Source organism: Leptonychotes weddellii, chromosome 4 (genome assembly GCF_054177405.1).
Source record: "Leptonychotes weddellii isolate Sample4059 chromosome 4, ASM5417740v2, whole genome shotgun sequence".
Classification (NCBI taxonomy): Eukaryota; Metazoa; Chordata; class Mammalia; order Carnivora; family Phocidae; genus Leptonychotes; species Leptonychotes weddellii.
The window spans coordinates 47388196-47402611 of record NC_138372.1 but is presented as its reverse complement, the minus strand read 5'-3'; the positions used below and the strand labels follow the sequence as shown (position 1 = coordinate 47402611).

At 41.7% G+C, this 14416-nt stretch overlaps 1 protein-coding gene across 5 annotated transcripts in view; it reads right to left on the bottom strand.

Moving 5' to 3' along the window:
* ALG6 (ALG6 alpha-1,3-glucosyltransferase) overlaps positions 1–10898 on the bottom strand; it is a 60538-nt gene extending 49640 nt beyond the window's left edge. Inside the window, exons 1-3 of one of the 5 annotated variants that reach the window (XM_081818541.1) lie at positions 10774–10855; positions 10087–10266; positions 6808–7073 (exon numbers count right to left, since the gene is read on the bottom strand). In XM_081818541.1, coding sequence (XP_081674667.1) covers positions 6808–6889 — 82 coding nt within the window. In that variant the 5' untranslated portion in view covers positions 6890–7073; positions 10087–10266; positions 10774–10855. Of the gene's footprint in view, positions 1–6807; positions 7074–10086; positions 10267–10773 lie in introns of all 5 variants that reach the window. The other 4 variants (XM_081818542.1, XM_031037222.2, XM_031037223.2 and 1 more) reach the window with 4 other exon arrangements.
* Positions 10899–14416: the final 3518 nt, after the last annotated feature.

Sequence of the window (14416 nt, the reverse complement as noted above, 5' to 3'; positions counted from 1 at the left end):
CATTTTCAGATAAAAACTAAGCCACCAACAGGCTCTAACTAAAAAAAAAAAACCTCCCGGAGGGTGCCCATTTGACTCTGTCGGTAGAGCATGTAACTCTTGATCTCAGGGTTCTGAGTGCAAGCCCTACACTGGGAACTGAGCCTACTTAAAAAAATTATTTTCTAATTAAAAAAAAAAATTTTAAAAACCTCCCAAAGATTTGGGGCACTCAGTCAGCTGAGGGCCCCAAATCTTGATCTCGGCTCAGATCTAGATCTCATGGTCATGAGTTCAAGCCCCACACTGGGCTTAGTGCTGGGCATGGAGACTACTTAAAAAACAAAAACAAAGGGCGCCTGGGTGGCTCAGTTGGTTAAGCGACTGCCTTTGGCTCAGGTCATGATCCTGGGGTCCCTGGATCAAGTCCCGCATCGGGCTCCCTGCTCGGCAGGGAGTCTGCTTCTCCCTCTGACCCTCCCCCCTCTCATGTGCTCTCTCTCAAATAAATAAATAAAATCTTAAAAAAAAAAAACAAAAAACAACAAAAAAAACAAAAACAAAAACATTATGCTAAGCAAAATAAGTCAATCAGAGAAAGACAATTATCATATGATCTCACTGATATGTGGAATTTAAGAAACAAGGCAGAGGATCATAGGGAAAGAGAGGAAAAAATGAAACAAGATGAAACCAGAGAGGGAGACAAACCGTAAGAGACACTCTTAGTCTTAGGAAACAAACTGAGGGTTGATGGAGGGGGGGGGGAGGGGGATGAGGTGGCTGGGTGATGGACATTGGGGAGGGTATGTGTTGTAATGAACACTGGGTATTATATAAGACTGATGAATCACAGACATGTACCCCTGAAACAAATAATCCATTATATGTTAATTACTTGAATTTAAATTTTAAAAAAATTTAATAACAAAAACAAACAAAAAAACCTCCCAAAGATGTACTTCAGGAAGAAAGAAAATTATCTCAAAAGAAGATGCAATATGTAAAAAGGAAGGTTAAGCACAGAAAATGATAAACATGAGGGTAAACCTAAGTAAATATTAATTTTATAAAACAGTGATTAATCTTAGGCAATAATAACATTCTAATAGCGGGGGTGAGATTTGTAACTAGAGTTAAAGCATCTCATGGCCCTTGCATTGTTCAGAAAGAGAACAGAAATATTAATTTTAGACTTTGTTAAGTTAAATAGGTATATGAAAATCTCCACACCATGCCCTGAAAGAACAAAATAAAGCCTAACTTCCAAACCATCAGGAGAAAGTGGAATTAGGGTGGGGAACTGGTTAGTCAGGTCTAAGTCACAGGGATTCAGAAGTAAAGAGTAAAAGGATAGAAAAAGATATATCAAGCAAAAATTAACCTAAAGAAAACTAGTGAAGCTTTATTAATTTTAGAGGAAATGGACTTTAAGATAATAGAATTACTGTAAATAAACAGGGACACAACAGTAATGTCATGAAATTCAAGTCACAAGGAAAAAAACTCTACATCACCTAATAATACAGATACAAAGTATACAAACAAAAATTGACAAAACTACAAAGAGAAATTGCAGCTCTCTCAACTGGTAGTTTAATTGGGCAAAAATAAGCAAGGATATAAAAAACTAACATCAAAACAATAATACTGATTTAATGGATACATGCAGAATATTAAGCTGGAGAACATATATTTTTCAGGCACACATAGAACATTTATAAAACCTGATCATACAGTATGCCAAGTCTCAATACATTTCAAAGAATATGTACCATAAGAAAGATTCTCTTTCTACCGTGCAATTAAATTTTAAAAATGTCAAAAAAATCATTTTTAAAGCCTAAATATTTTAAAAATTTTAAATATGCTTCTGAATAATTCAAGAGGCAAAGCATAATCACAACAGAACACAGAGGGGCACCTTGGTGGCTCAGTTGGTCAAGTGTCTGCCTTCAGCTCAGGTCATGATCCTGGGTCCTGGGACTGAGCCTCGCATTGGGCACCTTGCTCAGCAGGGAGTTTGCTTCTCCCTCTCCCTCTGCCCCTCCCCTCATGCTCTCACTTGCTCACTTTCTCTCTCTCTCAAACGAATAAAAAATCTTAAAAAAAAAAAAAGAGGTCCCAGCGTGATAATGATTGCCAATTCTCCCCAAATTACTCAAAGGTATAGAATAATGTAATTTCAGTCAAAATCCCAACAGGGTTTTTCTTAGGACTTTGACAATCTGATTTTTTTTTTTTTTTTTTACTTTGGAGTAAAACAAGATTTCATTGTTGACAAGGTTACTTCTGAGTTGCAGAAATTCTTCTGGTTTTTCCCTGTACTCCCCCATTCAATCTTGACTGCCATAATGAGACAGATGATTTTTTTTTTTAAGGCATATATATGTGGGTACCTGGATGGCTCAGTCAATTAAGCATCTGCCTTCAGCTCGGGTCATGATCCCATGGTCCCGGGATTAAGGCCCACATCGAAGCCCCCTGCTCAGTGGGGAGTCTGCTTCTCCCTTCCACCCTCCCATTCATGCTGTCTCTCACACACGCGCTCTCTGTCTGAAATAAATAAAAATCTTTAAATAAATAAATAATGGCATATATGTGTGTATTAGGTGTATTAGCTTTCTATTGCTACATAACAATTATTACAAATTTAGCAGCTTAAAACATCTCACAATTCTGTAGGTCAGAAGTCTGAATGGGTTTAACTTGATTCTTTGCTCAGGGTCTCACAAGGCCAAAATAAGAAGGCAACCAATCTGAACTCTTAACTGGAGGCCCGGGGAAGGAATCCACTTCCAAGCTCATTCAGGCTAGTGGCACAATTCAATGCCTTGCTGCCACAGTCTGAGGTCCCATTTCCTTGCTGACCGTCAGCTGGGAGCTACTCTCCGTCTGCAGCCAGCCGGAGGCCACTTGTGTTCCTCCAGACATGGCCCTTCCATTGTCAAACCAGCAACAATCTTAGGCCCTTATGTTTTGAATCTCTCAGGAGTCCCTTTCTGCTGCCAGCTAAAAAAGTTCTCTGCTTCTAAGGGCTCCTGTGATTGCACTGAGCAACCCTGGATAATCCAACTCTCCCTACTTTAAAGTCAACTGTGCCATAGAACCTAACAATCACTCTTGAGTGAGATATTGTTTTCACAGTTCTGGGGAATAGGGCAGGACATCTTTGGGGAGCCATTTTATAAATTCTGCCTACTGCAATATGAATGAGCAAAGCCCATAATACCTAAAACATCCCTGAAGTGGAAATATCAGATAGGAGAATTTGCCTCACAATATATCAAGCCTTATTATAAAATTATAATAGTAAGACACAGCAGTAGTGATCAGAACGAACAATCAGAAACAGACCCATGCATATATGAAAACCTGAGATAGAGCTGATAATGCAGATTAGCGGGGAAAAATACACTATTCAATAAATGGATTGAAACTGATTACCCAGGTGAAAAAAATTTAAAATAAATCCTTATCTCACATGTTATATATAAAATTCAATTTTAAGAAAGACTTAAGTAGGAGAGACAAATCTTAAAACTTTTAGAAGAAAATCTTAGGAAAATACCTTTGTGACTTGGAGTAGGGAAGAATTTCTTAGAGATACAAAAAGCACAAATCATAAAGGAAAATGATTAATAAATTTCACTATTTTATCCTGTTCATCAAGACACCTTAAGATGTGGGGCTCCTGGCTAGCTCAGTCGAAAAGCATGCGACTCTTGATCTCAGGGTCTCAAGTTCAAGCTGCACATTGGGTACGACCCCCTCCAAGTCTGGATGCCAATCTCAAGTCTAGACTGCAACCTGCAATTCTGACCGACTGGCTATAGATCAGATGTTCCCACAACCTCCTCCTTTGGTCCTTTGCTAGAGCAGCTCTCAGAACTCAGGTAAACATTTACTTACTAGATTGGTAAAAGGATGTAACTCAGAACAGCCAGATGGAAGAGATGTATAGGGCAAGGTGTGGGGAAAGGGCACTGAGCTTCCATTCCCTCTGAATCTCCATGTGTTCACCAACCCCATCCTACTTTTGGGTTTTTATGAAGGCTTTATTACAAAAGCATACTTAATTAAAACACTGGCCACTGGTGATTGATTCAACCTCCAGCCCTCTCTCCCCTCCCTGGAAATCAGAAGGTAGGACTGAAAGCTCCAACCCTCAAATGATGCAGTTTGGTTTTCCTGGCAACCAGTCCCCAACCTTAGGTGGGTCCAAAGGCCAGCATTACCATAACAAAAGACAACTTTATCACTTTCACTTAGAAAATCCCAAGGGTTCTTAGGGGTTGTGGCAGGAGGACAAAGACCAAATATATATTTCTTACAAATCACAATATGATAGGAAGATACCATTTATTATTCTTGGTCATCCTGAAAGCCAGACTGAAGGACTTGATCACCAGTAAGATATTTTTGCTGCACAGCAGACACTCAATAACATTTTGGGGTTAAATGATCTGATGTAAGGATCAAACAAGATAATAGTTGTGAACCATTAATATGCTGATTATACTCCTACACTACTAGAAAAGAAAACACGTTGGGCATCTGGTTGGCTCAGTCGGTTAAGCGGCTGCCTTCGGCTCAGGTCATGATCCCAGGGTCATGGGATCCAGCCCCGAGTGGGGCTCCCTGCTCAGCAGACAGCCTGCTTCTCTCTCTCCCTCTGCTGCTCCCCACCTCCCCCACTCATTCTCTCTCTCTCTTTCTCTGCTCTCTCTCCCTAATAAGTGAATAAAATCTTTGAAAACAAAAATAGGGCACCTGGGTGGCTCAGTCGGTTAAGTGTCTGCCTTTGGCTCAGGTGGTGATCTCAGGGTCCTGGGATACAGCCACGCATGGGGCTCCCTGCTTAGCAGGGAGCCTGCTTCTCCCTCTCCTCCCCACTTGTGCTTTCTCGCTATCTCTCTCTCTCTCTCATATAAATAAATAAAATCTTGGGGCGCCTGGGTGGCTCAGTCGGTTAAGCATCTGCCTTCAGTCAGGTCACGATCCCGGGTTCCTGGGATTGAGCCCCGTGTTGGGCTCCCTGCTCAGCAGGAAGTCTGCTTCTCTATCCCCCTGCCCCCTGCCCCTCCACCCTGTTCGCCCCTCCACCCTCCTCGTGCTCTCTCTCTCTCGCTCACTCTTTCTCTCAGATAAATAAAATCTTTAAAAATAAATAAATGCTTAAAAAAAAAAGAAAATACGGTTCATACATATTATCTCAGGTAATCCCCACAACCCTGTTAAAATACATATTAATATTCCCACTTTGTAGAAGAGGTATCTTTGTAAAAGGTTCATGGAGATTAAGTAACTACTCTAAGATCCAGCAGCTAACAAGGGAAAAAAACTAGGATTTGAACCCAAGTCTACTGCTGCATCCAAGTGATTTTACTTCCTCACTATTTCTCAAATTCATTTATCCATCTTTTAGCTGGCTTAGTTTGACTTCTTTCTCAGAAGCCACAGAGTAGTGTCCTAAAAGCACTGATTTTGGAATAAAATACAACTGTATTTGAATCCTAGGTGTCATTTATCAGTTGTCTCATTTTCCATTTGTAAATTAGAGACAATACCTATCTTCAGTAGTCATGGTAAGTAAAAGAAAAGGCTCAGTGTCTAGCATATGATAAATATTTAAAAGGTAGCTCATACTTCTATTATTATGATTCTCTTTACCTCCAACCTGCTTCCTACAATCCTTTTTCATTACAATGAAAGTTATTTTTCTAAAACACAAGTAATTTGCCAAGCGAATTGTATAGCTAAATCTCGAGCTGCTCCCTCCCCATCTTTTTATTCCTTCTTTTTATGCTACAACAATACTGACTACTTAAAACCATGCTCTCATTCTACCATGTTTTTGTCCATGTTCCCCATTTCATTTGTCTCGCAAATTCCAACTCATCCTACAAACCTTGAACTCAAACATCATCTTCTCTGAAAAGTTTTCTCTAATGCAACCTGGTCATTCACTTCTCTATGTTACCTTTGTACTTTACAAATACTTCTAGTCATAATAATCACATTGTCCTATGACCACTTACCTACTAAAATGTGGACCCTTTCAGTACTGGATATTCATGTATTTTAACACCTAGCACATTGCCTGGAACATGCGCAGTGCTAAATAAATACTCACAGGGTGAAATCTAACCCTATCCCCTGTCCAGGACCACGTACCATCAATTCTCCCTCCCTTTCTCTCACATCATTCCCAGTCTTAGTCTCCACTGGTCTCTTCCCTTCAGTCTAGTAACATGGCTTCTCTACCCTAAACAAACAAACAAAAGCCTCTTTTGATTCCACTCCCACCTTGAGGTAATACCTCAGTTCTTTCTTCCATGAGTAATCATTTCTCAACTTGTCATCTTCCCCCTTAGAATACATTTTTGTTTTCTCATGTCATAAACTATGCTTCTATTTAGCTCTTACACATATTTTTTTTTAAAGATTTTATTTATTTGACAGAGAGAGAAACAGCTAGAGAGGGAACACAAGCAGGGGGAGTGGGAGAGGGAGAAGCAGGCTCCCGGCTGAGCAGGAAGCCCGATGCTGGGCTCCATCCCAGGACCCCAATATCATGACCTGAGCCGAAGGCAGACGCCCAACGACTGAGCCACCCAGGCGCCCCTACACATATTATTTTTACTAGAATTCAATGTTTAAGTGTATTTTCTTGACTATACCAATAAAGCCTCAAATTCTTCTCTGTCCCAGTCAGATATCTATAAATTATTACAAAAAGGAGGAGGAGGAAGAGGGGGAGGGGAGGGGGGAGGAAACTATTCAAAGGAATATTTACCCATCTTTTAAACAGTAAAGATGTGTTACCTGAGTAAGAATTAAGAGAAACTGTCCACCGTACTGTTAGTCCTAATAGGACCACAATTGCCATCAAGTACCATTTCTCCATATTTTTTCTTCAATTCTAAGGAGAGAAAAAAACAGGACCAGTGCCAGAATACTTTTAACATGTAGTCAGTCACTTCTTCATCAGAGAAAGGTTATCAATTCTTTGGGATTAGGAGTTTGAGAGAATTTTAAGTGATGCTTCGTTTCCAGTTAAATACTGACTTTTATGTCTATGAAGAAGTAGCCTGGAGAGGAAGAAAAAAAAAAAAAAGACCAAGAGTTAGCTGAGCACAGTATAACAAAGAACCCATTAAACCAACCAGGACGATGGAGAATTGGGGGTGTTGAAAAGGAGGAAAAGTGGGTAGTTTTAAGTTCTTTATTCCCTAGTCCTCAGTTGGGAAATATACTTCAAAAGGTAGCTCTCCCTATTAAATGGGACTCAATATATCTAAAGTTGTGGTAAGGATCTTTCTTACAAGGGAACAATCCTGAATGAAGAAAAACAACAGACATATATAGATAGTAGAAAAGTCAATTCCATCTAAAGCATGTTTATCTACACGTAAAAGTAATACTACAAAAGTTAACAAAGAGATGATTTATCTTTGGTACAGAGAGAAAGAGGAATTTTACCTTTCTATTTAGTTTAAGAAAGTCTTCCACTAAAGTAATTTATGTAGTTTAATTTTTACTTCTTTTCTTCCAAAATATACTTTCACTAACTACACCATCTTTCCATCTTAGAGAATGAACCTTTACAAGAATCAATAACCCCAATTCTTTTTTTTTTTTTAAAGACTTTATTTATTTATCTGACACAGAGAGAGAGCACAAGCAGGGGGAGCGGCAGGCAGAGGGAGAGGGAAAAGCAGGCTCCCCGCTGAGCAGGGAGCCCCAGGCAGGGCTCAATCCCAAGACCCTGGGATCATGACCTGACCCGAAGACAGACGTTTAACTGACTGAACCACCCAAGCACCCCAATAACCCCAATTCTTAAAAGAAAAAAGCAGTAAGATGCAATTAACCATTTACATGTTTCATTTTTTTCAGTTCTTTCCTTGAGTTGGAATGGTTTAAACGTAAAAAAGCTTTGAGAAATTATGGGCCATTTTAACCACAGGATATACTTTATTTTTTTTTTAAGATTTTATTTATTTGTCAGAGAGAGACACAGCAAGAGGGAACACAAGCAAGGGGAGCAGGAGGGGAAGAAGCAGGTTCCCCGCAGAGCTGGGAGCCCGATGCGGGGCTTGATCCCAGGACCCCAAGATCATGACCTGAGCCGAAGGCAGACGCCTAATGACTGAGCCACCCAGGCGCCCCCACAGGATATACTTTAAAAAATAACCAGAAAAATACAATAAGTCAACTGAATAAACTAGGGGAAAATTGGTACATTCCACGTACTGGGTAAAAAAAATTTTTAAGAATGTAATTAAACATATTAGTTTTATTTTTTATTAAGTTTATTTTAATTCCAGTATAGTTAACATACAGTATTGTATCAGTTTCAAGTATACAACATAGTGACAAAAATTATTTTCTTATTTAAATATAGCAAGGGTCAGGGCGCCTGGGTGGCTCAGTTGGTTAAGCATCTACCTTCGGCTTGGGTCTGTGGTCTGGGGGTCCTGGGATCTAGCCCCTCGTCAGGCTCCCTGTGGAGCTTCTCCCTCTCCCTCTGCCTCTCTTTCTCTCTCTCTCATGAATAAATGAATAAAATATTTAAAAAACAAAACAAAAATAAATACATAAATATAGCAAGAGTCAACTCTAGAACTAATGAAGTCTAGCATCTCAATTAGGGAGAATGACTCAAAGCAGTAAATAAGGCTATGTAAACATATTATTCACATTTGGATTATATAAATGCTGTTTCCTCCCTGCTACCACATCCATTTTTTATCATTTTACTATTCACTAGAACTTCTATCACAGAGGCAAGGTAAGAGGAAAAATTAAAATTCAATCACTTTGGCACACCTGGGTGGCTCAGTCAGTTAAGCCTCTGCCTTCAGCTCAGGTCATGATCCCAGGGTCATGGGATGGAGTCCCGCATGGTCTCCTTGCTCAGGGGAGAGCCTGCTTCTCCCTCTGTCTGACACTCCCCCTGCTTGTGCACTCAATCTCTCTCTCTCTCAGACATAAATAAAATCTTAAAAAAAAAAAAGAATAGTCTAGACACTAGACACCAAAGAATACATATTATATGGTTCCATTTATGAAAGGCTCATAAACAGACAAAACTAATCTATGGTTAGATATCAATAAAAGAGAAAAGAGAGGATGGTGACTGGGAGAGGTCTCCAGGGAGGTCTTTCTGAGAAGAAGGTGAGAACATTCTGTATTTTTGTTGTTGTTGTTGTTGTTTTGTTGTTTTGAGGGAGGAAGTGTGGGAGGGGCAGAGGAAGAGGAAGAGGGAGAGAGAGCGAGAATCTTAAGCAGACTCCAGGCCCAGTAAGGAACCCCACGTTAGGCTTGAACTCACCACCCTGAGATCATGACCTGATCAAGAGTCCCTCGCTTAACTAACTGGGCCATCCAGGTGCCCCAAATGTTGTTTCTTGATTTGAGTGGTGGTTAAAAGATGCGTTTACTTTACAATAAATCAGCAAGTTACAACTTATGATTACTATATTTTCTTGCACGTTATATTCCAATAAAAAAGCATAAAAGGAGGGCGCCTGGGTGGCTCAGTTGGTTAAGCGACTGCCTTCGGCTCAGGTCATGATCCTGGAGTCCCGGGATCGAGCCCCACGTCGGGCTCCCTGCTCCTTGGAGAGCCTGCTTCTCCCTCTCCCTCTGCCTGCCTCTCTGCCTACCTTTGCGCTCTCTCTCTCTGTCAAATAAATAAATAAAATCTTGGGCGCCTGGGTGGCTCCGTCGGTTAAGCGACTGCCTTCGGCTCAGGTCGTGATCCTGGGGTCCCTGGATCGAGTCCCGCATCAGGCTCCCTGCTCGGCGGGGAGTCTGCTTCTCCCTCTGACCCTCCTCCCTCTCATGCTCTGTCTCTCATTCTCTCTCTCTCAAATAAATAAATAAAATCTTTATTAAAAAAAAAGCATAAAAGGAAATTACATTTTTTAAAAAAGAAAACTACATTTGACAACTACAATGTAAGTTCCGTGCAAGCAAGGATCCTCTTGTCTTAGCCCCTGGCTCTGTTCCCTGCACTTAGAACAATGTTGCAAAAAGCAGGTACTCATAAAATATTTGCTGAATGGAGATCTTCCTGTGTACGAAGAGGGGAAGTACCTAATTTTACTGAGTCCCCTGTGGCCAAAGATATTATGAGACTTAACGGATCTCTTCTTGAACAGTAGCAAGGGTGCTTCATTACTTTTTCCATCTGCAAAGCACAGTAACTTTCTAACCCATCCACACGACACGAAGTCTTTACGCAGGTGGCAGGTAAATTTTCCGTCCTACTTTGCCCTAAGATTAGTAGATTTCGATCAAAAGCAAAAATAAAACAAACAAAACCTCAGCGACATTTCGATCAAAAACAAAACCTCAGCGGTTCACTTCCAGGGCCGAATTTGTTCTTTTTAGAACCTCTGAGAGGTCCTTCCTCCAAGGTGGACACAACACCCAGGGAGTGCGGCTATCCCCGAGGAGCACGTCTGGCAAAGGGACCGTCCTAACGTTTCTCCTCCCTTTCTCCAGCGGGCCAGACCCTCAAGACCGCAGGAACAAGGGCGTCAAAGGAGCCAAGGCTGCTGCCAAGCCAAGGGGTCCCACCACCATCAGCACGCCCCGTCACCCGACCCCCAAGCGAGACAGCAGGCTGACCCGGGGAGGCCTCGCCAGCCGCCCCTCTGAGAGGAGCGGGACCTGGAGCGGGTCTGCTACCTGCGCGCGGGATCGCTGCGCGTCGCAAGTCCCCCTCCCCTCCGCACCCTGGCCCCGCAGCCCAGACGTCCCAAGATTCCGGCCTCTTACCCCACCGCCCGCCGAACGTTACCAGTGGCGCCCACAGCTATCCCAAGAAGGCGCCTGCGCGCTCGCCCGCGGGGCGGAGCGCTTCTCTCCGCCTTCCGTTTCCGCGTGCGCGCGCGCCGAGCGCGGGAGCGAGCCCGTCGAACGTGAGGGGAGGGTCCGGGAAAAGGCGCGGAGAGGAGGTGGCAGGCTTAGGAGGCGGAGCAGCGGCGGCTGGAACGCGAGAGGCCTCTCACCCTGGGTTAGGCTTGGGGCAGGTGGAAAGCCCCTTGCTCTTCTTTCCCGGGATGATGGCCAAGTCCTGAACGGCTGCTTAGTCCACGGATTCCTGTCAGGGGCGGGTCCTGGCTCCCTTCACAGAGTGGACAGCCCTTGGCTAATCCTCACCACCGGGCAGCGGGTCTTCCTCTGTGCCTGTGCCCTCAAGGAGCCAGAAAGCCAACCTGCTTCACTTTCTTCAAGCCACGTGCCTGCGAAGAAGAATGTATTAAGGCTGGTAAGTCACTTCGTGTAAGAAACATTAAACGTCCAACCATTTTTGAGCCTGTGGGTTATACAGAAGAACAGCCCTGCCCTCAAGTAGCCACTACACCTTTCCGGTCAGGCAGCTTGGATCACCTATTCCCAAACTTGCCCAAAATAACTACCTTGCCTCCTTTGTTCAGTGAATGCACACATTCCTCTCTGCTGAATCCTATCATTCTCTATAAGCCAACCCCTCTGATTTATAACCCATAAATACCGGCAAATATTTGACTATGGCTGTATACTAAGTGGGTCTGCACAACTCTCTGGATCTATTTTTCTTCATCTGTGAAATGAGTGATAGGTCTATGTAAACTTCCACATCTAAAACTTTATTCTATATTTAAAAGACTGTCGAGGGGCGCCTGGGTGGCTCAGTTGGTTATGCGTCTGCCTTCGTCTCGGTCATGATCTCAGGGTTCTGGGGTGGAACCCCACCTGGGGCTTCCTGCTCAATAGGGAGCCTGATTCTCCCTCTACCCTCTGCTCGTGCTCTCTCTTGATATCTCTCTTTCAAATAAATAAAATCCTTAAAAAAAAAAAAAAAACAAATAAAAGTAAAAGACTGTCAGTACTAGAAATATGGAGAAATATGGCCAAGTCCCTGCCCTCAAGAGATTTCTCATTGGAAAGACATTTTCATACATAAAAGGATAGAAAGCAATAGAAGGGAGCACATGCTAAATGTCAGATTATTGGTTTATGCATTAAGTAGTGTAGGAGTTCAGAGAAGAAATGAAAACTGTAAATTAAACTATCAGGAAATGCTTTCCCTGGAGCAGTCAGCTGAGCTTTGAAGGAAAGCCTGGAGGATGGGAGTAGGACTCCAGGCAAAGGAAAATGGTTCAAGTCAAAATTGTGGCAGCTGAAAAGTGCAGAACATTTCCTCCAGTTCAGATGATGGGTGATGAAGCTGGAAAGGAATAATTGTGGAGAGCCTTGAATATGGTGGCTCCACAAGATATTCTTGAATATCTTTGGAATTTATTCAATGATCAGTAAGGAGCCAATAAATGACTTTTAGCAGGGATTCGAGTGTACAGTACAGTCTTAGAGAAAATTTAAAGTGGTGATAATGGATAAGATCAATCAGAAGAAGAGGTAGAAATCATTATAGTAGTCCATGCATGATTAGACAAAGGCCTGGTCTGAGATGGTAATAGTGGAACTGGAAAAGAAGAAATCAATGCAACAGGAAGAATGGGCAGGTCCTGGTAACAGTATATACATAGAAGAAGTGAAACAAAGGAGAGGGTAGAATCAAGGAAGGCTACCAAGGTTTCAAGTCTGAATTACTAGAAGATCTGAAAGATCTAGGGAAGCTTAGGGAGAAGCTGGCTTGGAGGGAAAGGCAATGCATTGTATTGAGTTTGAGGTGACAGCAGGACAACAAGTTAATAATCTTCAGGTACCAGTTATGAATCAGAGCCTAGAAAAAAATTGGACTTGAAGATAGAGATATGAAAGTCTTTCATTTGGCTGAAGAATGAGGGAGACAGTACAGTGGGAGAATAGACAACCATACTTCAGTAAACCCATATTTAAGGTCAGAAGGAAAAATACAAGCTAATGAAGGATATTACATGGTTACAAGCATAGGGGGAAATCCAGGACATTGCAAGATATAACTAAGCATCTTGTGGATAAGAACCATGTTTGGCAGACTAAAAATCATGTTTTATTGAATCTTATTGACTCTATCAATTGTAGGAAGCACCATTATTTTATGTACCACTAAGTAAGAAGGTTCCCATTTAAACTAGTTATGACTGTAAAACATACAATTTCAGAAATATTAATATGTGAGAAATATACATCTTCAAATGATGAAATTGGTATAAGCCTCTCTCCTTTCTGCCTAGCTTCTGGCAGAGTATGAAGAACACAGTTGGTACTTAAAATGTTCATTGAGGGGCGTCTGGGTGGCTCAGTCATTAAGCGTCTACCTTTGGCTCAGGTCATGATCCCAGGTCCTGGGATCGAGCCCCACATGGGGCTCCCTGCTCGGCAGAAAGCCTGCTTCTCCCTCTCCCACTTCCCCTGCTTGTGTTCCCTCCCTCGCTGTGTCTCTCTCTGTCAAATAAATAAATAAAATCTTTTTAAAAATAAATAAATAAATAAAATGTTCGTTGAATAAATAGCAGAAGAGACTTCATAGCCTCTGATTCATAGCTGAACTGCCTACCTAGTACATCTACATCCTACTCCTGCTCTTTCCTTCTAGTAGATACTATCATCTCTGAAAGCCCAGTACCTGTACATAACAGAGTAAATGCATTTTGAATGAGGTCATTAGGGTAAGCCCTAATCCAATCTGACTGGTCTTCTCATAAGAAAAGGAAATTTGGTCACAGACATACCCATACACAGAGAGACCATGTGAAGACACAGGGAGAAGATGACCATCTACAGCCAAGGAAAGAGGTCTCAGAAGAAATCAACCTTGTTGACACCTTGATCTTGGACTTTTGGCCTCCAGAAGTGTGAGAAAATAAATTTTTGTTGTTTAAGTCATCCAATCTGTGGTATTTTGTATGGCAGCCCTAATAAACTAATATATACCTTGTGAAAGGTACTGTCAATACTCAAAGCACTAGGCAAACTTCCTCACACAAATCATACTTTAATGGTAGTTTCTAGCTCCTTCCCTAGATTACTTCCCCACTAAGAAAACAAGCCCTTTTCTATCTCAAGCCTAGGGCTTCCCTGAGTCTAGGTGAAAATCACTCGTCTGGTCATAGCTGTTCTTTGAAATAGAATCATTTTACCAGTCTGTACATCTTCTTAATTTGATCCTTGTATGTCATTTTTCTCTAGTCTGCAATCTCCAAGTTTCATTATACCCTTGCCCTCTCCAAGGAATAAGTCCACCTAAGTAGCATAGAGTTAGAGTTAACCCCCACATTTCCAAGTTTGATTAGAGCCATTAGCAAACTAGTAGCCTCTTTTATATACTAAAAATCTTTCATATCCAATTCACTTGATCCAGACAATAACTCAGAGAATGGTAGAACAGGTATTATTATCCCTTTCTGACATACAAGAAAATTTGAGAGCAACATTTCCCAAAGTATGCTCCATAGAACTCTCATTCAGTGAAATGTGCATTGTTAAAAAAAAA